Source organism: Lytechinus pictus, chromosome 19 (assembly GCF_037042905.1).
Source record: "Lytechinus pictus isolate F3 Inbred chromosome 19, Lp3.0, whole genome shotgun sequence".
Taxonomy (NCBI): Eukaryota; Metazoa; Echinodermata; class Echinoidea; order Temnopleuroida; family Toxopneustidae; genus Lytechinus; species Lytechinus pictus.
This window is the reverse complement of record NC_087263.1, coordinates 6,306,586-6,334,509: the sequence shown is the minus strand read 5'-3', so window position 1 is coordinate 6,334,509 and position 27,924 is coordinate 6,306,586. Positions and strand designations below refer to the sequence as shown.

The following is a 27,924-nucleotide window of genomic DNA, read 5'->3' as shown; positions in this document are numbered from 1 at the left end:
GTTTGGTTTTAATTGAGATATGAACTAGATGCTGGTATTCCCTTCTATCTGACGCTCGTCGCATGTTATGATTCGGTATATTTTTGCTTACACTCAACTCTTACATTAATATCATAAACAATTGTGATATAGGACCAATTGGAGAAATGAGATCCCACATGGGACGCGCAGCGAACACGATTGAATAGAGGAAATAATAAAAACATAAACCCACAAAAGTTCTGGTCGTGGCGGCCTCCAGCCAGCCACAAAGCGCAATAAATCTCCTCCCATTTGCTAATGACATTAGTGACGTCACAGCGAAGTGCACACCTGTCTCGTTCTTCGGGATGTCATCGGGAGGGGGTACTGGTAGACATCGGAGAGGGTGGTATAGAGGGAGTGTAAGGGGTGCAATGTTAACCCCTTTGGTGTGATGTTGAAGCTTTCGGAGGCTGTGGCTCCCGACGTGCAAAAGAAACTTTCGTATGCTGTAAGGAATGATAGAAAAGTTCAAGCTAATAGCGCGTTGTTAGATTTCTCTTTCAAAATTTAACTTAAACTACTATTACGCTATAAATACAACGGCATGTTATTGAAGAAAAAAGCTGAGAGCACAACGCTAAGAATCAGGTGGCAATTTACAGCGAGTTGACATGGTTCTACCATGGACCTACTAGCAAAGGTCCATGGTTTTACAAAAGTATGTTCTTTGTTATGTTTATATACGTTGGGTTTTATAGCCTACAGTTCATTTCCCCCGATAGAATAAAATATTTTAACATCAAACATAAGCCTTATTAAACGTATGTAGAAGAAATACCAATGACTAACACGTGGGCAAGGAAAATCTCATTAGAATATTTCATTTCCTTTGTACACTCTCATCACTATAATTTCTGAAAATATTTGTATAGCCTGAAATTCATTATCCATTATCTTGTATATAAAATAGAAATTTGATTTAGAAACATGACGGTTCATTTACTGATTTACAAGTAAATACAAAATAAAATCCGCCACTGAAATCTATTACAATCATTGTATAATGTATTTCTTTTGGTGTAAAATAAATAATAGGGATAATAATTGGAGAAATGAAAAAGAGGAAAGGTATTATTAAGGCAAATAAACAGAAACAACGTGAATACATGCATTCTAAATGGAGAAAAGAGAAAATATGAATCAATTGAGATACTAGGAGAGTAAACGGAAATAAGATCAGAGCGAAAGCAAGATGAATTTTGATATAAGCTAGACATACCCTTCATAATTATATGTGTTCACTTTCGTATTTAGGGATGAACATAAATGAAATGGACTAGACCTATGATTGCTAGTCTCCTTTTCCTATAGCACTTCAAAGAAATAAAAATACTACAAAATGCCCGAGCCCCACTACTATTAGCACACACTCCCTCAGTCGCCCCAACCCCCAAAGATCAACGAATGCCATTCACATTGGCGTAGAGGAGTAGTTCATCACGATCATCCAGTATTCCAAACATCGGACTATAGCAGAGAGGGACTCTTAATCTCGACATCAAGCATCCTTATAGCCTTTCCCCCATACATGTCAATCCATCAACCCATTCGACCCCATCCAGCCTCGCCATCTCCTTGGTTTCACCAGAGTTGAAGGTGGAGGTGCTTATCCGGGGCGCGAGGGGTTAAGGCGGACTTAGCATCTCGCCTGTGTCGGACGCTGATGTCGCGTTTATCGGGAAGCTGGCTGACTCGACGCGCCAAAATATTCCGCAGTCTAGTGCAGAAGGAATAGGAGCATCATCCACGCAGATCACTACCGGTGCTGATGGTAACTCGCATCTCGGAGACCGCCAGACCTGTCGGCGTCTAAGAAGGGAAGTTGTACCGATCAAGGTGGGTATTAATTGTCATTGCTATAATGTCATCCTATCTTACTGACTGACCCGGCATTTTAACTTGTAACCTGTAAACCAGATACATCTTACTGACTGACCCGGCCTTTTTAACTTGTTACCTGTTAACCAAATACAATCACCTCTAATATTGCATCTAATTTTACAAGAGCGGTATTGAGATAGAAAATAGACGGAATGGAGTAATGACTTTGAAATACAACGCACCCTGCATACATTGCCAGTCCATATTTGAATATCAAATGGCATATTTCAAATAATGTATTGTTGTGAAAGTTATGCTCACCTTTTCAATGTCCTATCATTGATTTCGATTGTTTTTAATAATTTATACTGCAAAACGAAAATTTAAAATTTTTACTAATTTGCCTCCATTTAAGTTTTATGATCTATAAACTGTAAACTATAAGGTTAATATGAATCCATTTACTAGTAAGATGGTAATATAACGGGTGATAAACTTGCCTTGAGGAATGAAATACAAAAACGCTATAAATCAGTTTTCCCTTGAAAGGAATGCCAATCTTAAATGGCAACTGCTTTAAAGTTCCATTTTTTTTATCACGACTTTAGATTGTTGTTTATTTTCATCTTCATTTGAACTTGAACTTGACCAATTACCCAACACTCATGACAACAGTCGTGCTGTACTCGTATTTCGATTTCCTTTTTTTATTTTTACAGTATACAAAGTAGGTCAGATATAAATGTGCATAAATTTCAGTTGTTTTATTCCTTAATGATGCTTTCTGATTTCTCTTTCATCAGTTTATTTTCATGTTGTTTGATACAACAAAGTCAACTAATTCATAGGAACTACCTGTCACCATGACTACAGTCATATGGTTATATATTTCGTCGTGATCATAATTTGTTAGCATTTTAATAACACAATTAACTTCTCTCGACTGAGGTTTTCGATTTAACTTACGCTCGACATGCATAAGAACCGCATGCCTGAAAATTTTCTGATACTAAAAATAAATTATTTTATTTTATGTTTACATAATAAATATATGTCTGCATCCGACACATGTTTCTTCATTTTGACCTATTTATATTTACTCGAAATCGATGCAACTATCGTTCTGTAGACCTAATTGCTCACTCCTATGAAAATTGTCTTCCTTCTGAGATATCTAAGTGATTATTTTATTCATGTATATTAATTCTATAACTTGTTTTTTCACAACCATTGCGTTATAATTTACCAGGTATATGGTACATGATTTTACTTTTGATGTATACAGTAGGTATGCCGCGTTTTACTCACAAACATACATTCCACAAACACTATTTAAAACAACTTAACACTGAAGGACTTGGAACCAACCACAACATAAATCACACGGAGCTCAAACGGCACATCCGAACGATAAAAAATACTCATAATTGAAACCAGATTTCTCTCGCCGCTTTACGGGTAGATCCCAACCCGGAAACATTAAATGTTGCAATAGTCATTTAAGGTTTATTTCAAGGATAGAGCGACGATGATAAAATTCCCATCCTTTTGGATGTTGGCCGACCGCGGATGTATCAGATATTAATGTATCTTTAGTTTTACGATGCATCGTCTTATCTTTGGGCGCCAAATTCTGACAACACGGTTTTGTAACACAGGGATTAATAGCGTAATGGTATTAGCCAATCGAAATCATCGTTGTATAACATTCGATCAGGAAAGTTCATCTGTGTTGGTTGAAGATAACATAATGTTTAAACTTTTGATCTCAACACAAGAAACTATTCGTCACCAGGTCGAATCGGGTCACTCCGGTCATCGCTGAGGAAGGTTTGCAGTTAGCAGCCGAAAATTTCGAGGTAATTCTTCGAATTTGTTCTTGTGTTGAGATCAAGTTTCAACTCTATCCTTAACAGTGAGTTATTTATCAACCAATCAAACTTGTCTTTTGAAATTTGCTATATATTATATCACGGGGACATAGATCGAGGCTCAAGAGATTATGATGTGCATAAGAAAATATCCACGATTTTAAATCACTGGATTTAAATTAATAAGAAAAAATTGCGAACGCGCGTGTCTTGATAAGATTTTACTTAATCACGATGACAATTTGGGGTGTGACAATGTTTTGTTGGACATGATGTTCTGTTCATCACAAACAAAATGGTGAAGAATTAATCGTTAGAAAGAGTAGAGCCATACATACAACAATTTTATTGGCATGTATCATGCTCGACAATCTTCTCCTCGGCTATTTCGTGCATGCAAGCCTGTTTGTTGTTAGCGCAGATATAAGTTTAATTCAATGTAATTTTATTGTGTTTAAATCTATCTCTCATCGAGTGCCAAACTATTGTAAATTGGGCGGACGTAGATCTGTTTATATCTTTATTTTGAATCGTTAAACAAGGAGAATTATATCAAATTTTTTTACTGCGAACATACATGGTTAAGTGTAATGATATTTGGCTTATTTCATAAATCAATTTTCCCCCACACTTAAAAAAAATAATAAAAAATCAGTTAGGCATGTAATCAAACGAAACCATGCTATGGTATTGAAGTAACACGTCTAGTGTTGCGTAAGATCAGATCATCTCTATTTCAACCACAAACAATGAAGTTAAAACACATCATGTTTTGTCATCAAACAATTTGTGGTTTCTGTAATTGTTAGTACTGAATTCATTTGTCATATTCCCACAGTTGTAAAGGATTATAAAAAGGTTTTATATGTATAAAACATAAATATTGTGTTTTGTTCGTTAAGGGGATGCACTGGGCTTAGAATAATCATATCTAAATAATCATAGTGAAATTCACAGAGCAAAGTGCTGAACATTTCTTCAAAATCGGCTAACAATTGAAGAAGTTATTGAATTTTAAAGTTTAGCAATATTTTGTGAAAACAGTTATGTACACGTCGTTATGATTATTCATTAGGTGGGCAGATAATGTCACATCCCCACATTCCTTTTTCTTATGTTATTACATGACATCATAATTGCTTCATTTTTCATACATGTGTAAATGATGTTTCTCCATTATACTGAAATAAGTTGCAGCAATAAATAACTAATGCACTTAATCAGTTATCAATACAATCGTTTTAATTCTTGGTAGAACATTTTTGAATAAACCTAATTTCATATAATAAAAAACAAATGAACAAGTTGAGATATTGACATCATTAGCCCACCTAATGAATATTAAAGAGGACAAACCTAGAACTGTTTCAACGGAATAATGTAAATCTTTAAAATTCAATAACTTTGTTATTTGTTATCCGATTTTGATCAAATATTCAGCATTTTGCTCTGTGAATTTTACTCCATTTATTAAAATATATATCTTCAGCCCGGGGCACCCCTTAGTCATGTTAGATGAAGACCTAACGCAACCCTTGGCTGTAATTGCTCTTATAATTTGTTTGTGTGTGTGTTATGTTGTGGGAATATTTCGAAATATATTTCGAAGCTCCCGTAAAGAGATCCCCAGCCGACACACAAGGTCAATATCGCTCTATATCTTGGGCGCCGAATCGATTTGGGGAGCGTTAAAACTGCCTACATCCGGGGTACCTAGGGTCTCATAAAACATTTTAACGTGCATAAAACTAAAAAGATTACAGTTTATAAATGGCAATGAAAGTCATGAAAAGTCGATTTAACTCACAGAATCGTAATTTTGTTGATCCAGCAAGATTCCTTGTTGTTCGCATTCACGCCCTTGTAAGGATGTATTTTAGACATTCTACATATTTTGGGGGCAAAACAAGTTTGCCTTAAAAACAATAAACACAATAAGTTAAATAGTTCTCGAAATGTTCACATGGCTAATCCGGTGAGCTTCAGTTCAATCTTTCTCCTTCTGTCAGTAATCACACCTTTCGAAGTGTCACCCACCCCTTTTCTCTTGCACACCCTTTCACCCTCTATTGTTCTTTCTCTTTTACCCCCCCCCCCCCTCCCCCTCCCTGTCTTTTCAGGCTCCTATTGTCACTTCTAGCTGTTCATTATCTCTTCCACAAATATGATTATTTCTCTATAATATTCCTTTACCATGCCAATATGTTTTTTCTGTTGTTTTGGGGTTATCTGTATCGATTTTCAAAAACGTCTCTTTCTAATAATTCATCATTACACAGTACATTAATAGACCCCCCCCCCCCCCGAAAAAATATAATAATAATGTTTCGCCGACTATATCGCTTTTTGGTGGTACATTAGGCAGGTATGATAGATGGTTGTTTTTAAATATTAAAAAAAGAACAGCTCCAGTTACTTTCTGACCATGTCTCCTCCCTTTTCGTTTTATATATTTTTTGTTTTTTGTGATTTTTTTGTGTTTTTTCGACAAGTCTGTTCAGGATGCCACTGCCTAACGTTCCTATATACGTTTTGATCTCATTAACACTTTCGCCTTTCAGCACACTGAGTATTATAAATGATTGAGATCATTCCTTTTTCATACAAATTGTCAAAATAACCACTATTATAGTGATTCTTTTATCTTTAACCACATCTATACCATAGGCCTTTATCTTGTATACTATTAGATTATGTAAGTGCCAGCAAACAGTCATTTTTAGATTAATTCCATTATATAGGCCCTACATATTTTAAAGATACATGTGCTATAAGGTTCATTTTTCCTAAAAAGGTGGTTCATGTAATGTTTGTCAGTCGAATTGTAATATCTTATGATCCAGCCTGCTCAAACTTAAAAAGACAAGCCGAAAATTCCACACTGATTTGTTTTAAATGACGGAAGGCAACGTAACGTTCAGACAATCATATCAAAGATTGTCAGATCAGTATGAAATTCAACTTCATTTAATGGTATCTATAATCTAGGCCTCTTGGTAGAGTAGTTGAACATATCTTTTCAACTTTAATTACAAACGACATTTACTTTACACTCAGCAACCCCTTTCTCTTCACAAATAATCATAACCTCGCTGTCTCTTTCCTCCTTCTTTCCTGTCCTGTCTCATGCCATATGGATGTATTTTTATGATTATGTATGTATTATGTATTACGTATGTTATTTTGGGCCATCCAAACAAGCCTGATGAGCTTTCATTCGGTCTACCACTATTTTAAAATGTATTTTTATATTGCTTTGTATATATTTTAATTTTGTGGAAATGAAATGAATTGAAATTAAACTGAAAATCGTATTTCAGTGCACCTTTTAAATGATGTAATACAAGTATTTTTTTTTTCAAGTATTAAAAAACTCCTGCAGTATGAAACTATTAAAGTTTATTATTTTTCTTCCTTTCATTTACAGATGAGTTTCCTTCGGATGTCACATTGAGAGCTGTGTGTGATTTATCGTCTTACATTTGACGGATGCAAAGAGGATTTAATAAGTATAATTTTGAACATATTTCAGCTTTGAAAACTTCATTTTTACTTGGGACTCTGGAATAGGCAGTTGGAGAGGGACAATGTACCCGTACAGCGAAGTTACATCTGATAGCTATTCGATGTCTATGAGCGAAACCAACGGTCATTCATGCGCCTATGCGTCGGCGCACTGCCGAGGACGAAACGACCAGGACCAAGAACGCAGCGACACAATGATCATCAGTTCGAACAACGCTTCCATCGACAACGGCTACGGTCACCATCACCACCACCACCACCACCGACACTCGCACGTCCTGGCCCCCGTGTGCAGCTCGGAGCACGGCGAGCGACGATGCCTGCTGTGGGCGTGCTCGGCCTGCAAGAAGAAGAAGAAATCGAGCCTGTTCGACAAGCGGCGGGCGGCGACTCAACGGGAGAGGCGGCGGCTGTGTAAGGTGAACGCCGCGTTCGAAATCCTCAAGCAACGGACTTGCTCGAATCCGGAGCAACGGATGCCCAAAGTGACTATTTTGAGGAATGCTATCCAATATATTGAACGATTACAATTGATGTTACACGAAGCTGATGATCAGGATGCGTACTTGAGTTCGTATGGTGGCATGGATTGCCGAGATATTGATTTATGCGATGAGGTAAGAATGGTAGAATATTGTTATTTTTTAAAATGTTATGATATTACTCTTATTAAAAATTTCATCTTAAACTATCAGGATAGACTAAAAGAAGATGATTATATCCATTCACCTTGATAAAATGTACTCGAAAATAAATAAATCTAGAAACATTAACTTCATACACTATGTTCTGCCTATTTAGGGCACCTCCTGTAATTGGCTGTAAGTTACTGGAAAATAATTAATATTCGTGCCTATACTCTGGACTGTTGTCATGCATGGTCAGACTGTAGGCCTCAAAATATAATTATATTAGAAGTATTGTAATATACCACTTTGAGGAACGGTCAAATTGAGGGCAAAGTTCCAAAAGGGATGCGAACCCACGCATTTGCGCGTTAGGTGTCTTCTAGCTATTTGGTGAATTGCCAATTCGTCTACCGCCAACTCTTCCACTCACCACACGGTCTACCTTCACTTAGTCTAATGTCATTCCGTCCATCAACATGTCGTCTAACAACCGTTTGGTCCAATAAATATTTCGTCCAATCATCACTTCTTCTAATGACCAGTTCGTCTATGACCATTTCGTCTCATAATCAGCATGGTCAATTGGTCTATAATATCCATTTTAGTTTCATTCATTTCGCCAAATCAACACTTAGTCCAAGTAGACCAAATGGTATATGGACTAAATGGCTATTGGACCAATTGTTTATTAGACGAAATGGTGAGTGGACGAAATCGCAATTAGACCATGTGGATAGTGGACGAACTGATGGTAGACCAAGTAGTAGACGAGTTGGTAATTGGACGAATTGGCGTGAGACCAATAATTGACAATAAACTTGTAATTTGACCCCTATTGTTTTATGTGGGATGGACAATCGATATAAAAATGCATAACGCGAGGGTGGCTAAATCGGACTTCTAATAAAGGGAGCATCGCCCTCTGGCATTAACACTGGCATACCCCCCCCCCCGGTCAATAAAAAGAAAATGAAAGTATACGAATTTATCACGAAATTATATTTTTGTATTATAAGGGCTCACAATTTTTCTTTAAAAACACCACATCATGCCCATACGCATGTATTATTTTTTGCAAACTGTAGAGCACGATACTCCCGTATTTTTTTGTATGAAAAATTATGTTTTTTTTAACAAATCTAGCTAATCTACCTCAGTTCGAATTCTTAATTCTAGCATTTTAATTCAAAAGATTGAATTGAAGAAGAAATGGACGTATTACCTTGAATGTAAGGGAATCCAACCTTGGCCATAAAATGTTGTGTTGGGAAGGAGAAAAATAAATTCAACAGAATGGTGAAAGTTTGAAAGAAATCGGACAAGCAATAAGAAAGTTCCAGCTGCTTTAGAATTGAGAGCACTAATACTTTGTAGATTTTAAATTGGCAACTCGGTGAGTAAATCATGACTTAATTATCAGGAATTTGCGGTTTTCTCCGAAGTACTCATTCCCCTGGGGCAGCAATCTGAATATAACCCAGTGTAGTATATGTCCTCATGAAAAGAACAATATAATTTGAAATAAAACTTGTGGGGAAAATTACATTTCAGCCATTATATATATTGAAGTACATGGAAGAGTAGTCCTTGCCTTGCATCACTATGACATCTCATATGCGGCCAATTTGAAGTCTCCATGGGTATAAAGTAATTAACAATATGTGCAAGTTTTAAAAAAAAATCATAACTTTCTTGTTGTTTGTCTAATATTGTTCAAACTTTCCCCGAACAAATTGTCAGATTTTTCTTTTTCTTACAAAAACAAGTGTTTATTTGGGTTAGATTCCCATTTAAATCAAATCGAGTCATATCAAATTTGAGATGGCATTATTTACATAATTCGTGACGTCATATATCGAGGAAAAGCCCATACAAACTAACCCGTGTAGCGATAGACCTATATCCTAATTATGATGAGCGACCAAGAAGTACAGTTGTGTGTCATGAACTTTTGTCCTACAGTAAGCAGTACAGGGTGTGTCGAAAAAAATGTTTATCCAATATAGCTTCTATTCAAAGAAAGGGTATATCCTATAAGACTCATATCAAGGCAGATCAAAAATAATGATACATCATCTTCTAGAGACTATTTAGATTATAAACTATGATCTACGTAAGATATGCAATCAATTTATTTTTAACGTCATTTCCGGGGTCTATTTTCTTCATGAAAGTGCAATCTTAACCGTTTGACACTGATTGTCAGAATGGACATTATTTACCTGATTTAATACCTGAAAACAATCTACTAAATGCTTCTGTAAAAAGATACCATGTCGGAAGAACATTTCATAGAGCTTGATTCTTGTGAAAATGAATAGATAATGAATATTGAATTAACTTTTTATTGGCACAAAAGAAAATTCCTAACCCACCATAGCATTTATGTGCTTGAATTTTTAATGTTAGCTATCTTTATTTCAGTCTGTTAATCTATAATTTACATAATTTACTACTTAGTAAAAATATTCTCCATGATAAAGCACATATGATCGAACCATGGACATATTAGATTTCCGAACATTCATAGCCACAATGGTTATGAGTTCATTTCATTATGTTCATTTTCATGAAGCACCCTATACTGTTAGCAACCTACAGCAGACAGGCCCTGCTCAAAATATGAATGCTATTATGAAGATGTTTTCTTAAGATGTCTCAATGGCTGCATCTAGAAGAAGCTCTGCGACCTCCAGCTAGCTAGGTCGACTTGGCGGCAAAATGTAGTTTAACTGGCGATCCCTATGTGCATGGTATAGAGATATAAAATTACTTGGCATTCGTCTAATTGTCAGTTTAAATTTTTATTTTGTCGAATTCAAAAATTGAGAAGGTTGATCTGGTTCATGTGATGGAGATGATGGATACTTTCATGTTGTTTTTATAGTTAATTCTTGTTTAAAATGAGTAGATTCTCTTTATTATATATTTTTATTCCGCAACCCCTTTTATAAATTAACCACTTGCATTAGTTTTAATGAGATTGTTTTTAGGGTACGTTTAACTGCCCAGATCATTGTTCAATATCTCAAGGTTTAAAGATCGCGTCTTCATACGTGTTTAAGGAAGTTACTTTTCCCCCTTCCAATTCAACATTTTTAAAGAGTCTTATCTTGGTTATCATGGTTATATTGCTCCAGCATTAAACTTCAGCTGGTGCCCCTCCCTCCCCCCCCCCCCTTTCACCTTTAGAAGTTAAGAGTTGGTGCTCGAAGTCAAAGTCGGGGGACATAATTTCATCCGCTCAAGCCAGAATCTTCTAAGACCGGTGTCGAAGAATGAAATGCTAAACCAGTAAGGTGTTGTCCCCCTTCGTGCTGTTTGTTTATCTCGACCCGACCAGAGCACTTTCAAGTACTCGTATAGACCATGGATTATGATATTCATGTTCGTCTTCCAGAGGAAAGTGCAGATGATCCCCTGACTCCTTAAAGGGGTACGTCGTGTTACCCTTCGTGTGAAGAGGGGTAACCAGCATGCACCATTTACTATCGGAAGAAGTGTTACCCCTAACATGCCTAATGGAGTGGAGAAAGGGATGAAGAGTAGGCACCATTATCAATCAGGAGAAAGTGCCGATTAAATCGTCAGGTTAGCAATAGGCAACATTTTACCCTGGAATAAATGCAGATCACCCCCCCCCCTCCCCCCCCCCCCCGTTGCTACTCAGGGATATGCTGCATGTTACCCTTCAAAAAGAAAAGGGGTAAGCTGTTTTATTTCGGAAGAAAATACACAATATCAATTATCATACCCTTGCTCATTTAGGTGTTGCCACTGAATATTGTACCAACATGACAGACTGCAGGTCATAACTTGAAAACTCTCTCCTAAACTAAAGTCAGTAAAGAGCAGATAAGGGCTTCATCGTGTAGGCCCTATCCATAACATTGAAAAGGGGGTATATAGTCTATAGAGACACCCCGATATGGATGTAACAACAAGCCACAACAAAACCATAGTTAAGATGATTCTGATAAAATACAAAATTGAACTTAATGAGTGGTTGATAACATGTATGCCTATAGATTACAATTAGGCCTAGAAAGGAGAAACCAATTTTAGTTTTAATATCTAGACCTACATATATATGATACTAAAGATTATTTTTTATCGTAAGTAATTATTTTTATTTTTAAAGATAAGTATCGTAACACAAGAAATTTTAAACGTATAGAATAAACGGATCCGCGGCACTGGTCCGTCAATAACAAATTCGGAAGATGGTAAAGTAAAACAAACTTGTGATGGAATTGGTAACTATTGGAGAACCCATATCATAATTTCCCCATTACCAGGTGTGCCGGTAGCAAAAACCCTAGTCTTACCGGTAGGGTGCTGCCACTAACCCCCTTGATTAAACCACGCTTGATCGTGGTGGATTAATATGGTGTTGGCATTTCTTTATTAATCCGCGGAAAAGGGGGAAAATAGCGGCTTCCGTGGAACTTACAGGTACGTGGTTGGACTTTCGTAAAATGTCCATCGAAATTAGGTCCCCTCAGAAATAGCAGTGGACAGTTTCGTTTCCATTAAACATTTGTTTAATGAAAGCTTTTAAATTTTCAGGATTTCGATTGATTCGAACCACGGAAAGTCATAGGGCCTAATAAAGGCTGCTATAATGTATTTTTTTCGGAAACTTGAAAAAGATAAGATATTGATTATTTACCAATCATTCGTCATTTTCATGACGTCACTGCGTATCCCTGTTGCAGTAATGTAAGGCCGATGTTGAAAATGATATTTTCACTCAATGTCTTTTTTTACATTCTCATTTGGGTAAATATATATTTTTTCTTCTGTTCGTACTTTTCTATTTTCATGTTTGTTTTCGGGGGGTACATGCAATTATCATGCTTAGTTTGCCTATTTTTTTCATGCAATCAAAATCGTCCGTGAATAGCAAAATTGGGACGACTTTCCCCAAATCGGAATCTTTTCTCGTCGACCCAATTTCAAGGCCGCAGTATGCCACCGCGGTGAACAACTTCCAGGCGGCTTGAACAAAGCCTAACGAAGGTGTGAAATAGCTGGTCTCATTTGATCCATTTGAGGATGGACGTGGCGGTTATATACTCATGGCATTTCAGAAGGGGTGGAGAAAGAAAGGGCAGTTCTTTTATCCAGTCTGATGTTGTTCCGCCGTCATCCGAGAAATTCCACCATTGTTTCCAAATAATCCGAGAGGAAATATGTCGCACCTTGCAATTTCCGTTCGAATCTCCTCCACTCTTCAGTGAGTATTTAGCTCTTCAGACGATGAATATAAGATGGAGAAAGGATGGAAGAAAATAGTGCGAAACATAGTAGTGTGTGCCATATGCGTATGTGAACCACATAACTGTGTTTCTATTTTCAGATTTTTACAGGTCAATTACGTTATGTGCAAAATTCTGTGTTATATGCAGTGCAAATCGCAGTGTGTTTCAAGTCAAGGTACTATCAGATAATTCGTTTTTCTAAATAATGTAGATATGAAAACGAAGCGAAAACAGAATTCTAAGTTTAAAACAGAAAACTTCTCGTTTACTAATTATTTTAAACATGAATGCAATTATTAATATATGTATATCGACATTTGACAAATGTCGTTTTACCATATTCCAATGATTTTTTTCCCCTCTGCATGATGTAAGTTAAAAACAAAATTAGACTTGTTTGAATTTTTTTTTGTAAAAATAAAGAAAGTCAAACACTTTTTGTAATTCATTTGGTTTTTACTGTTTTCTTTAACAAAACTGAAAATTGAACACATCTTCTCGTTTTCTTTTTCTTTTTGGTCGTTTGAGTTTTGCCTGTGGCAAAACAAATATAATTGAAGCATGCCCTCTACGTTGATATTGGCGCCAAAATGCAGTGATTTGAGTTCACTTTCATTTCATTTCGTTTATTTCTATTTCCAACATTAATAATTTGCTTTATACATTTTGATAAAAAGATATAAGCATTAAAACGTCAAGTAAATTTCGACGTAAAAAGGGTAAGTCATGATTATCATACTGAGACAAGATACGGCCGGAAGGGGGAAAAATGAAGAGTCACATGTCGGCCTAATATATTGGAAATTATACCTAAAGATAAAGCAAAAAATTTTCCCTTCTTTTAAATGAGAATCTGAATTTGTGATAGATTTTTACAGAGTAGGCCTACTAAAGAACATATTTTATCTTTTTTTTTTCTTTTTTTTTTCCATATTAATGTAAATATTAAGGAATCAGAGTCCCATCTCCCCCCCCCCCCCTCCCCTTCTGCACAGTGCTATTGAATATCATTTTTTAAATGATTAGCATGTATCTAATGGGTCAAGTTTACGTCATTTTTCTGTCTTTTTTTCTCTTTTTTCTTCTTTCTTTTAGATAAGGCACGGAGGGAACATAATGAATGGCGGAAATCATACTAGTCTTGGCCACGAGTCTAGTTGCAGGAGAGGTAAGAATCATTTTTTTTGTCCAACTGACCCTGTTCCTTCTTTGTCACCTTTTTTGTTCAAACTATTATTAGTGTCCCTGTCCATAATATTATTTCAATAAGATCTTTATATATCATTATAATTATTATCATGTTTGTTGCTGCTGATGTTGTTGTTAGTGGTAATAATAGTAGAGTAGTAGTAGTAGTATAGTAGAAGTAGTAATAGTAGTAGTAGTAGTAGTAGTAGTAGTAGTAGTAGTAGTAGTAGTAGTAGTAGTAGGAGTAGCAGTAGTAGTAGTAGTAATAGTAGTAGTAGTTGTAGTAGTAGTAGTAGTAGTAGTAGTAGTAGTAGTAGTAGTATAGTAGTAATAGCAGTAGTAGTATTCAATTTTTTTATTGTCGTCGTTGTAATCATCGTTATCGTTATAATTTAATACGTCCTACTATCTTTACCTTTGCTCTGTGAAATTCTGAATTGTATTATTATATTTGCAATTAACACTAGGGCATATACTCTACTACCTCTTTACTATTTATCTACCATACTTGATTTAACAGGGATGGTTGTATTATTCACCCTTTTTACATTCAATATTATTGAATAGGAGCACTCATCGCCTTCGCTTTATTGTGATTAATGTTATCCTGGATAGGTTCAAGTGTTGTGCCAGTTCACAAGCAATGGGTCTACCGGCACTGCAATCTAATAATTTTCCAAATATTACGACTTGTCCTTGGGACTCGACACTATCCCCGGGGACGAGGTTGATGTCACTTTCGGATACCATAGCCCATGAATCAAACAGAGCGCGATGTGGCTGCGCAGCCGAGTTGATATACGACAAGGTAGTGGAGGAGACACCGGGGCGCCGTGGGGTGCTAGCGGTGCAGCGTGCCGGTCGATCCCAAGGCCCGCGAACTTTTATTTCTTACCATATTTGCCGAATGACATTCGTAATCATTCTTATCCCGATGTTGCGTGAGAGAGTCGAATTAAGCTGCACGAATCGTCAGAATTTGTTCTTTCTTTCTTTTTGTAACTATAAAAAAAATATGTCGCGTTAATGTTTTCTTATCTTTCAATTTCATATCTCAATGTATGTTTTGGCTGAAAGTAAAACTACGAGGGACAGAGGAAGGCTGTGTTTGTGCGTGTTGTGTGGGGAGGATGTGGGTGTGTATGTTAGAGCGTGTGTGTTGCAGAAAGAACAATTTCTCATCTTTATTATCATGGACTACCAAAAGCCTCGATATTTTACACTATCATGAACTATTTAATATTTTTATTCTTTGAAAAAAGTAGGCCAATCTGCCTTGATTAACTTGGAGATTCTGAGAAAACTAAGAATGCGGACAGCATGCTTACCAAGGAAAAACTAACTGATATCAAAACAGTAAAGAGAATCTATGTTCAATCCATAAGTGTAATGAAACTTTGACAATTAATTACGTGGCAGAAAAGAGAAAACATATGAAAAACGAAATGGCGAAAGGTTGAAAGAAACCAGAATAGGAATGAGAGATTGTTGTTTCATAACTTCAAATAGTCCTTATGCATGATATTATCATGTCATAATATCATAGCATCCTCCCTCGGGAATACGCGTAAGCGAAGATGGTACAATAAGGATGGCATTTAAAATTCACAACACAGTATTATGTAACCATTTAATAGTTCGTCCTCACGTTACAAAATTGATATCATAACTGTCAGTTTCACGAAAGACAAAATAAAGAAAGCGCAAAATTTAACCTCACTTTTAAATTTTTATCGTTTATTAATTTAATTATTAATTTACTTATTCATATGTTTATTTTATTATTGTTTTCATAAAGTTTTCCTTTCAGAAGGGTAGCTCCATCAGTAGTTGGTGTACTGTCAGGATGGCCCTACAACACAAATACAAGTACACTGTATCACAATCATATTAATGGAAAAAAAAATTGCAATGTGAAGCCAGCACAAACGATTCCAAACAGATAATAAGAAAACCATGTTAAACAACACACAAAGGGGTAGCTCGTTGATATGGCTATTGTGATGCCAAAATAAAAGACAGAATCGGAATGGGCATTTCTTAAAAAAAATAATCATGTGCTCCGTGCACTACGTGTTCGTATGCTATAAACAGTGTCAGTTTTTTTGTTTTTTATGTTATAGGCCCGATTTTGATTTAGAAAAAAAATAAAAAGAATTGGAAGATCCTTGACGTGTTACTAGTGAAAAGTACACGAACCTTTGCGGATATTTCCCTCTGGAATTGAGGAGGCAGACATGCCCCTGTGGTTGGCAGGCATGGTAGGTTTAAGCCAATATATGGGGTCAAAATTGCCATTTGGTCTACACCCACTCCGTGTACTTTCCTATTAGTCTAATTTCTTATGGTCTAATCCCAAGTTTGTCTGTACTTTTTGGTCTAATTGCCGTTTGCCTTTGTGTCTAATTTTCATATTCTCAATTGATTCGCCTAATAGTAGTAACACCGCTTTATATGTAGGCGTAGGCCGATATTGTTAGATGAACTGTTTTGTGAACCGAAGTTATATTTTGACAGGTGAAAACAATACAACTAGACGAAGTGGAAATTGGGCCCTGTAATTGGAATTAGACTTAATGAGCATGACTAAGTGAGGATTAGACCAAAGTGTTAGAGTAGACCATTGACTATAAATCTGTTTTTTCGGCGACAAAAGCAAGTTCCTGGTATACTCTCTTTCCATTTCAACCATGTTTATTAGCATTTCGTATTTCACAATTTAGCTTACATCATGATATTAATTAAATTTGGTAAATGGAATAAGAGGTAAATTATAAAGGGCTTTCTGATGTTTTTTTTTGTTTTTTGGTTTCATATTTATCCTTCATGCGTATTCCCAAACATCAACATCAGTGTACTTTTGCACGATTGGTGATGAAACGCTGATAATTTACCCTTCCGCCACAAATAAATATGTGAGCGTTTCTTTCGCCTCAAGGGCACGGGGAACTCTGGGGCCGGAGTGCGAGCAATGCCCGTAGCCTTAAACCTTGTGAGAGAAGATCGGGAATGTACGATGAAAGTAAAGCCGAAAACAAAATGCCCCTCAAGAGAGTGATAGAAATAAGTAATGTAACGGATGTTGTTTTATTGTCATCTTTGAAACAATCAAGGGTCTATAGGCATGGTAAGGTTTTTTGTTTGTTTGTCTGTTTGTTTGTTTGTTTGTTATGTGTTTTGTTTTTTGTTTAATTTGGGTTAGCTTCCCTCTCAGATATCTTGGGAAAATATAGGGATAACCCAACAACAACCCCACAAATTTTATTACACGTATATGAAGAAGCATCTTCGTTTAAATTTCAATCCCTTATGAATAATAGGCCTTCTATACAGCCTACATTAATTTCCCTGCGATTGGGCACAACGATATCTTGATAGGGGCAAAAATATTTGTTTTTATTATCTAAAAAGAATAACTTGATATACATGTATAGCCCTACTCACACGGCACGGACCACTCTTTTTTCATATTATTTTTCTTTGTGTCTCCCATTGTCAGGTTTTTTTTCGTATATATTATCATTTTTTTTTTAAATAAAAGGGTGGTTGTCAGTTTCACATTGGCGCCCCTGTGTTCTTGTCGGAGCCCAGATTGCCCTTTTCTATATAAGTGCCCTCGATTCCCTCTCCTCTCTCGTCCGTAACAACCCCTCCCTCCTCACACATACACACGCACACCCTTCGCCCGCACGCACACACACACCCTCACGCACCCTTACGCACGCGTGAACTTCCCTGCCCCTCGCATTTTTTTTATCCTCTTCTTTCCGGCTTCTTCATCGCGGTAAACACAGCCAGAAAATTCATCCTGAAAACCCCCCTTGGGTTGCCCAAATCCAACCAATTTAGGCAAAGAAAACAAAGATGTGCGATATGGAATCTTTGTACGACATCAACGCGCCTGGATTTTCAGCTCAAAACGTAGGCCCAGAGTCAGCTGCAATCAAGGCAAAAGAAAAATTGTTGTCCCGTTTTGCCAACTATCTTTTGGTTTTTAGTCAAGTTTAGGTCTTGTCAAGCATGTCAAAGAAAACGTCAAAGTACGGCCATAAAAAATACTTTAAAATGCGTTTACTACAGATATGGCCTTATTGCTGTATTGAGGGATTCCTGATTTCAGCATTCCACTACACCAATTGGCATGGGTGTCAAGATGACATAATGGGCCTTTATGTTTTTCAATTTTTTTGTTTGTATATTAAGTGATAGGTCTTATCAATATACATGTAGACCTTGACTTTAATACATGAGAAATCCTATGGTTAAAAAACAATTAACAATCACTAAGAAAACGAAATAAGCGATATAGGTCTTTTAATAGGGCTGGTATATTTTTAAGGAATGAGGGGTAAAGTGGTTACCCTTTCCTCTGATTTTCCTGATAAGTGGTGGAAAGAGAAAAAACAGGCCTGGGTGAATTGGTTTCGCAATACTTGTACACTCTTAAAATAGTTGGGCAAAAAATGCCCAACTTTTACCCAACCCCGGGCAACATACTAGTTACACAACTATTGGTTAATATCTGCCCAAATGGGGTAATAAAAACTAATAATTGGGTAATAAATTTGCTAAATTAGATAATAATTGCCGATAACATATATATTTTTTACCAACATACAATACCCAACACAGTGTACAGTATGTTGCCCAATATTTTAAGTTTGTATCATTTATATTATTTTGATATTTAATTGTTATTATAATTCAATCTTTTTTTGCGTCAAAAAGAAATATGTCACACTTACTATCAGAGAAGTAACTCTACTAAATATGCATCCCCTATTTACTAAACAAAATTATTTGTTTTTTATCATTATTCATGCATGTTCACAATGCCACAATATGATCATGTAGGGTCTATGATATGACTACAATGTATTCGATTACACAAATGATATGTAAAAGTATATTACACGAGTATTATTTATTATGACAAAGATGATGCAGCATAAGCTTAAAGTTTCCTCATTATTGTTATATAAAAAAGAAAGTGCAATTTTTTTATAAATTGCTCGCTCAAATTTATCTCAGTAATTCAATCTACATAAAGGTCTTTAGAATTGTGGACCTTGACGTGTGGGACATAAATTCGGACGGACCGAAATCCCAATATCATTAACCTGTAGTCCCACTTAACACAAAGGTTGAAAACAAAAGCTCTCTCCTTTTCGGCATCTTTTCCTCCACCTTCTCGACTCTAAACTTTGAAATAAGAATTCAAAAAGGAAGCGAAAGAGACCAAAACAAGAAGAGGTGCTAAGTCCTTTCCCGGTCCTCTAGTGTGAAAAAGAATCCCAAAACTGTCAAACTTGGGAGCAGCTCGTTGGGTCTTTGTTGGTAAATGTTATCATGGGTCAAAAGCTATTATCAACAGTGTAAACTACAAAAAGGACAAAGGGAACCAAAGTTTGAAACAATTTTAGAGCTTTTCGTAACACATTGAAGGGAAGTATGGTAACTGATGCATGACAACTACTTAATAGGGCCTGCATGTCCCAAAACTAAAGAGAAAGACGCAATTTTTTACCACCTTGGTACATTATTTTGCAAATGTTTTAATAATCACTTCATCTGACTTTTATACATTTGCTTAAGATTAAACTTATTTTATGTGTATTTTTAACTTTGATTTAATTAGAATATTGACATTTCCCCCCAAAAATATGAATATTTTAGCATTTTGCATTTCACTTATACATTGAAATATCTGAGAAATCAGTTATTAAAAGAAAATAGATAAACCCCGGCCAAGTTCAAAATAGAACAAAAAATCCCTATTAACCATGTTTTCTACCCCCCCCCCCCATCCCCTTCCATTTGACTCAATTCTATAGCTCATCAGTTCACTTCTGAATGAATCTGATGATCTCCATCTTTTGCAAAGCTACTGAATTTTGGTGCCACAACCTTGCCATTCTTGCGAGGGCATGTAGGCCCATATAGGGCGCACAAGGATAATTCAGGCTCACATACACTCACGTGTTAAAATCTCATCTTATATAAAATTGAAAAAATCTTATCAAGACAACGAAAAAGAGATACATTTAATTGTTAACTGTTTATCAGCTGAAAAAAAATATCTGTCCTGAATTGGGACAAACTATCACATTCTAGTCATTTCAGAGTGAGAAATCTCGTAAATGAATAGACGAATACAAGCAATTGATATATCATAGCTTCACAAAAGAGCCAATCACGAAAGACTACGAATATAGAGTTATTTTCAATAAAACTGATACAAATAACGTGATTTAGTTTGTCTACGCCTTTCCGATGCACTGGCGAGTGGATGAATTACCCGTGTGTGCTCTATATACTGTACATACCGTTACTCCAATCAGTATTCGTAATTACATGTCATGTCGTACAAAGATCCCACTTACTAACTGACTATTCGCCCCCCCCCCCCCCCCTTACCGATCCCTCTACCAGTCGATGCTCGTGTGTGTTCCATTGCTTCGGGCGGGGTCTCGACACGGGTGATGATGTCCCCTATTTAGGTATCGTCGATAGATGTGGATGACTCGCCACGATGGCGTACCCAGACATTACGAGAATCAAGGGGAAAGTGGAGTGATTGCGTCAATGAACTCGATTAATTAGTTCATTTCATTTCGTTTATTTCCATTTCCAGCGAATAAAAATATGTTGGATTTCGTACATCTTCATAGTAAAAAAATATGTTACAGATTCATCCGTACGAAAATTGTGTTATCAAAATTATCATGCAGACAGGTTGGGTTAGTTACTGCTGTGGTTTTAATGAATGTGTATTTTCTTTTTATATATAAATGTATTGTTTTCAGGGCAGTGATTTTTTTTTTAGGTAGACCTGCTGCTTTTCTTGACTTTCAATGCTTTATTTTTGTTGTGTATATGTTTTCTACAGAATTGATGCATTTTTAACAGCCAAATTACCGTACGCTATTATTTTTTTAATTGAAGCGGAAATATATAATGTGTATATAAATGTATATACATGTATCTATGTATATAATTATGAATACAATGTTTTATCGTTTAAAATGTGTCGTTTTCCTTACTTGACATGTTCAGATGTTTGACAAACAAGTAACTCCTCAAATATCGTATATCTGTCTGATATAACCACATCCTGCTTATTAGAGGGGAGGGACACATCCTCTTGCCATCCACCCCCCCCCCCCATCCCGAAACATGCGATCCCTGTACCGACTCCGCAATGCCAAGACAGAGTGCCCTCTTACTGGTGCACTTTTCTCTTTGGAAAAACAAAATAACTCTTAGCTGCTCCCCACGGGCTGCGAGATGTGTAACACAGACTTGAAAAATATGACTTGCTTGCCACTATATTCATGGAATACCCAATAATGACTTAACTTTCCATTTCAAGCATTTTATAAAAAAGGGCATTGTTATCTAAAATAGAACTATGTTTTGGGGAAGAAAATATCAATACACGTTTTAAAACGGATGGTACCAAGGGGATAAATATCATTTGGAAAATATATATCTTGTATTTTGGATGGAATTTCCAAGCATAACGCAAAATATAATTTACTAGGAGATGTATCGTGCAGGCTTGAAAGGACAAGTCCACCCCAACAAAACGTTGATTTGAATAAAAAAAGAAAAATCCAACAAGCATAACACTGAAAATTTCATGAAAATCAGATGTAAAATAAGAACGTTATGACATTTTAAAGTTTCGCTTAATTTCACAAAACAGGTATATGCACATCGTGGCTGGTATGCAAATGAGGAAACTACGATGTCATCCATTCACTATTTATTTTGTATTTTATTATATATGAAATATGATATATTCTAATTTTCTCCTCATTGTCAAGTAATACGATTAATTCTTCCCTGAACATGTGGAATTAGCATTGTTTAATAATATGATGTTCAGTCAAGTTGGTCCTTATTGTCAAATCTATATTTAAAAAAATGAAATATTGAATAATTCAAACAATAAAAAACAAAATAAATAGTGAGTGATGGACATCATCGACTGGCTCACCTAGTTGTGCATATCACTGTTTTGTGTAAAATTAGTGAAACTTTAAAATGTCATAACTTTCTTATTTTACATCCGATTTTGAGTAAATTTTCAGCACCATGCTAGTTTGATTTTTCTCTATTTATTCAAGTCAGCATTTTCCTGGGGTGGACTTGACCTTTAAGTACAACGGATTAGTATAAATTGTACAGACACACATTTTTGGAATTATAGCTTTGATCCATAACATTTACTTTTAATCTGCTGTTCTTCTTTCCTTTTTTTATTTTCGTTTCAGTTAAAATTGAAGAACGAGTATCGAGCTTGGACCACCTTTCTTTGATGGTAGAAAATATCAACACACCTTGCACTTTCCCTGGAGGCAGGGAATGTCGGGATAAAGACAAGGGCGCCACCTAGAAAGAAGTTCAAAATTTCGCAAAAAAAGACGAATTACGCATCACCGCCTCTCTGATTGGACTTCGTACCCAACACGTGACGTTGCCTGATGGATTCAAATTGACGATCGCTCCTAAGGACAAGGGCGCCACCTACGATGTTCTTTAAGATACCACTCGAAACTGACTTGTTTTATCATCATGGGCTATTCGATCGGATATCTTTACAAATAATTTGTTTTTCTTCTTAATGAGGAAATCAGAATTCGCACCGAATATTCTTCAATATTTATGTTGGACATCATTATTTTCTGATGAAAAGTCGAGAGTGCAGATGTGTCAGAGGAGCCACATAGTCAGCATTGACGTGTATTCTACATGTATGTATTTGTGAATTTAGATGAATAAGGAACTCACGTACTGCCCCGCCGAAGTTGGTTTGTTTAAAATGGATATTCACTCATCATGGTATTCGACGTGATGTTATTAGAAGAAGGTGGACCAAATTCTACACCGTTCTACGGAAAACTCTTAAACTAAAGATTCATCCTAAATAATACAAAGTAACATTTTTTTTTCATAAAAGGTCATAAACAACGATGTTGAACTGTAAATAAAAGGATCAATCGTGTGTCATGTTGAGTGTACATACTAAATAATGCAAAAAAATATGGTTCCTGTTATTTAAGAGGTTTATTTCCAATTGGTCTAATACCAGTTCGTCCAATTACCAGCTCGTCTATTATCATTTGGTGTACCAGCAGTTCGTCCACTATCCACATGGTCTAATTGCCATTTCGTCTACTCACCATTTCGTCTAATAACCAGTTGGACCAATAGCCATTTCGTCTACTCACCATTTCGTCTAATAACCAGTTGGACCAATAGCCATTTCGTATACCATTCGGTCTAATTGGAAAAAAAAGTGTTAAATGGGCGAAATGAATGAAGTGAAAATGGGTATTAGACCAAATGATTATGAGACGAATGGTCATAGACGAACTGGTGATTTGACGTAGTGATTATTGGACCAAATGGCTGTTAGACGAAACGTTAATGGACGGAATGGCATAAGACTAAACAAAGGGAGCTCATGCGACATGTGCGATGAGTAGACGAATCGGCAGTTTACCTTTCCAGAAGTGACAATTTGGTCTTTGCGTGCGCTATCACTATGTCCCAATAGCACCCTGGGTATGTTTTAGATTCTTGAAATCACAAAAATGCTAAACATATACATAAATCTAGCGGGAGTCTCACGCATTGCCGCATTATACGTGAACGAGACCATGTAATTGTTGTATTAAAGAAGTTTTCTACTTACCCAACACTGAGCCACAATGTCTCGTTAATGAGCCAAAAAATAAAATCGATGTGCTAAAATAAATTTGTATAATATTAAAGACGCGTTCGTTTGAACACTTTTTTTCAAAATCTAAGTTGTTATTATTGACATGCCAGTTCTGCTTGGCTACTGTGATGTTTCGATTTGTGATCGTAACCATAACTAAAATATCCTCGACACACTTTATTTCGAGCTTGATTGTCTATGTTGCTTTTGATTGCAATGGGTCAATCTGTATGGCCCTTAATACGGTAAAATGTATACAATTAAAACGAATGCCTTTACGTATAAGATTGAGAAACATAAATCATGCATTACAAGTTGTGTGTTGTCTGGTTTATTATTTATAGTTATTACCCGCTCGCTCCTCCCCCCCCCCCCCTCTCTGTATTTGTGTAAGTGTGTATTAGTGTGGATGTGTGTTTGTCTCTCTCTCCCCCTCTCTCTCTCTCTCTCTCTCTATTCACTTCTCTCCCTCTCTCGCCTCTTCCCTTACATGCCTTACTTTGATCATCTTTCTCTCCATCTTGGAGATTTTTCCACCTTTTTTATTATTATTATTTTAACATGCAAATCAATTATAAAATTATGATAGTCAATGATGGGTATCTCAGCCCTTCGTATTAAAGGACAAGTCCACTTCAACAAAATGTTTATTTGAATAAAAAGACAAAAATCAACCAAGCATAACACTGAAAATGTCATCAACATCGAATGTGAAATAAAGACAATTTTAAGTTTCGCTTAATTTCACAAAACAGTTATAGGCACAACCTGGTCGGTATGGAAATGAGGAGACTGATGACGTCATCCACTCACTATTTTTTTTTGTATTTTATCATATTAGATATGATATTTTCTCCTCATTGTCATGTAAAACAAAAATTAATTCCTCCCTGAAGATGTGGAATTAGCATTGTTTTAATACTATATGGTTTTGTCAAATCTGTAAAAAATGAAATATTGTATAGTTCAAACCATAAAGAACAAAAGAAATAGTGAGTGAGAGACATAATAGATCGTCTAATTTGCATTGAATTGTGCATATAACTGTTTTGTGGAAAATAAGCGAAACTTTGAAATGCCATAACTTTCTCATTTTACATTTATTACAATTATCTCCATTTAATCAAATCAACATTTTTCTGTGGTGGACTTGACCTTTAATAACTTTTTAACCCTTGTTTGATAAAAAAAAGTGGGCACCTTTCAGAAAGGAAAATACCTCTGAAGGTACAAGATTTCACCCTCTTACTTTGTTGACATTGGTTGTCATTCATGGGAGATCAGTGGGGGCCGTCTGGAGGAATAGTAGCATAATGATATTAACTATAGGCGGCGGAAGCGGGAGGACAGGGGGGACCTGTCCCCCCCCCCTAAATATTTTGTTGATTTGTTTTGTCAATTTTTTTTACCTGTGTCCATCCCAAAATTTCAGGTGGACAACCCCCCTAAATTTGTTTGCTTCCACCGCCACTGGAATTAACCACAAGTCTCATATATAAGATATAGATGATTTTATAGAGAATCGGTAAAGCTTCTACAGGTAGATATTTTGGGAAGTTCGGTGATTCGCATGAATAGTGGAAGAGTGGTAGAAGGAGGAAATGCTAAAAGATGGAAAGTAGAATGAAAGTATAAAGGAGTACGGAACGATATGTTTAAATGGATAAAGGAAATGAATCAACTAATAAGTGAACGAATGATTGGATGGATGGACGGACTGACGGATGGGTTAAAGGAACGAGAGAATGAACATATGGATTAATGAACGAATAAATTGATAAATATTTAGGTGCGAATGAATGAATGATGGAAGGAAGGATGGATGGATGGACGGATGAAGGGAAAGGGTAATGTAAAGATACAATGGTTTATTGCGAAGAGTAAAATAATAGAACGAAAATGTATTGTAGTTAGCGGTGAAATCAATAAACAGAGAACATTTCAAGAGATGAATCAAGAAAATGTACACATTGAGTGGGTCAAACAAGGGGAATCAGCAAAAAGGTAAAGAGAAAGAAGTAGAAAAAATTATTTCAGGAAGAGTGATGAGGAACTGCTAGAAAGAAAGAGAACTGCTAGAAAGGACAATTAGTAATAGAGAGAGAGAGTTTTTGGAGAAAACAACTTTAAAGTGTTTGGAGAAAAGTCCTTGAATAAACACACGAACGGAAGAGGAGATTCGGGGGATGAGAGAAGGAGATGAAGTAGAAGACGCGAGCAAAGACTCGGTGACCGAGATAAAGATCTCGAGAAGCACTTTGAACTTTGGCGACAGAAATGGTCTGGTTCGGAGTTTGCAAGGCTCATGGAATAGTCAATAGCGCCATCTGCGGCCCGTTCATCGTGTTTAATTAGCATGATGTGTAAGTGGGTGACTTTGAGTGAACTCGCCGGTTGCTTGGGAAAGACATCCGTATACGAATTATTTACAAGTTATTATTATTTTCATCATCATCATCATTTAAAAACCAATACATTCAATTGTTAAAATGTGTGTGGATTTAAACCACGTAAGATGTCGCATTGCTCAGTGATTATTTAGCTATCAGTGACCATGTAGCCCTAAGGATCACACAATAAACTGGAATAGGAGCCAAACCTAGTAAGATATATGACAATGGAAGCACAAGGTGGATTAGGGAGGCCATTCACATCCAAAAGAACCAGGCACATTCTATGAACAGAAATGCTGGACAATACCAATTATCTCCAACAGACATTCCCTTTCTCTCGGACTGCACGTACTCCCGATACTACCCCATCTACGGCGAGTCAGCGCTAGTCTGAAGAAATAAGGGCAGAAATAAGGTAAGAACTAAACTGATTGGGAAAAGAATGAAATTTGTTTGATTTAATATTAGACATATTTTATAAGCTACATCCTCGAATCTTCCGACAATAAACCAGAATATTATATTTAAAATGAAGCGTTATAAACACTACAGTGTGTGTCGAATGCATTGGTTGATATACTTTTTCCTTTTAGTTTTTGTTTTAGATTCATCTAGACGGTCAAAGCATGATATATTTTAGAAAGTTACCATATCACTTTGAAATAATCATAATAACTAGTGTAGGACCATTGCTTGGTGACGGATGTGTATTTTGAGAGAGATTTTAAGTCGTGGGTGTTCATTTGCTTTGGTGAAAGATATTTGTGTGAAATTGAAATTGAAATGGTTTATAAGAAAACTTGATCGCAGCCGAAGGCTGAATTGCGAAATTATGTACAAGGTAAAATACAAAATATATACAATAACAGTGACTATAACAAAATGACATGTAAAAGTAATAAAATAAATGTTATATGTTGAAATTTAAGAAAGGAGAAGAGTAGAATAATTTTATACATGGGATAACAGTAATATTGGATAGTTGTAACCACAGTATGATTATGTGGGGATAAAGTCAGTAATTCATAAGCTTGCATGAATAAAATAAGAAACATAGAAATCTTCGAGGTTGTACAAACATGATAACAATGACTTACAATTTCCAGGTAAATTAGGCGATATCATGGGAGCTCTCCAGTGTGTGTGCAACCAAGGGCGTGTGAGGATTTATGTGTGTGTGTGTGTATATATATATATATATGGTGTAATAACACTTCCCTGGTGTAATAGTTTTCGTCCCTTTTTATTTCGTCTGCTTTTTTAGTACCTCGTTTCCTGTAATTTTTGTTATGCCATCACTTCAATTCAATTATATTCAATTAAAAATGATTTATTTAGATACAAATGTTTCGCAGACAGAGGCATTTACATGTGTTCAATTCAAATATCTCGTTCTTTCCATCCTAACATGCCTAATAATAAGTATTAATTATACTTGCTTATTACAGCGCTTAACGCTTTCTTTATCAGAAGTCTCTG

At 36.0% G+C, this 27,924-nt stretch overlaps 1 protein-coding gene across 3 annotated transcripts; it reads left to right on the top strand.

Moving 5' to 3' along the window:
- Positions 1-406: 406 nt before the first annotated feature.
- Positions 407-24,370, top strand: LOC135157626 (myoblast determination protein 1 homolog). Of its 3 annotated transcripts, none has more exons than XM_064113966.1 (4): positions 407-1,860; positions 7,144-7,858; positions 14,230-14,302; positions 22,602-24,370. In XM_064113966.1, the coding sequence occupies exons 2-4, from the start codon at positions 7,304-7,306 to the stop codon at positions 22,721-22,723; spliced, it is 750 nt and encodes a 249-aa protein (XP_063970036.1). In that variant the 5' UTR covers positions 407-1,860; positions 7,144-7,303; the 3' UTR covers positions 22,724-24,370. The 3 variants fall into 3 exon arrangements, with proteins under 3 accessions (XP_063970036.1, XP_063970037.1, XP_063970038.1); XM_064113967.1 differs by lacking the exon at positions 407-1,860 and adding an exon at positions 3,422-3,704 and having other exon boundaries at positions 22,602-24,365; XM_064113968.1 differs by lacking the exon at positions 407-1,860 and adding an exon at positions 3,422-3,760 and having other exon boundaries at positions 22,602-24,364.
- Positions 24,371-27,924: the final 3,554 nt, after the last annotated feature.

Excerpts from the sequence above, each read along its gene's own strand:
- LOC135157626 (XM_064113966.1), top strand. The coding sequence starts at position 7,304 with ATGTACCCGTACAGCGAAGTTACATCTGATAGCTATTCGATGTCTATG. Across the intron at positions 7,859-14,229 it reads ATATTGATTTATGCGATGAG|ATAAGGCACGGAGGGAACAT; the intron begins GTAAGAATGGTA and ends TCTTTCTTTTAG. Across the intron at positions 14,303-22,601 it reads CGAGTCTAGTTGCAGGAGAG|TTAAAATTGAAGAACGAGTA; the intron begins GTAAGAATCATT and ends TTTTCGTTTCAG.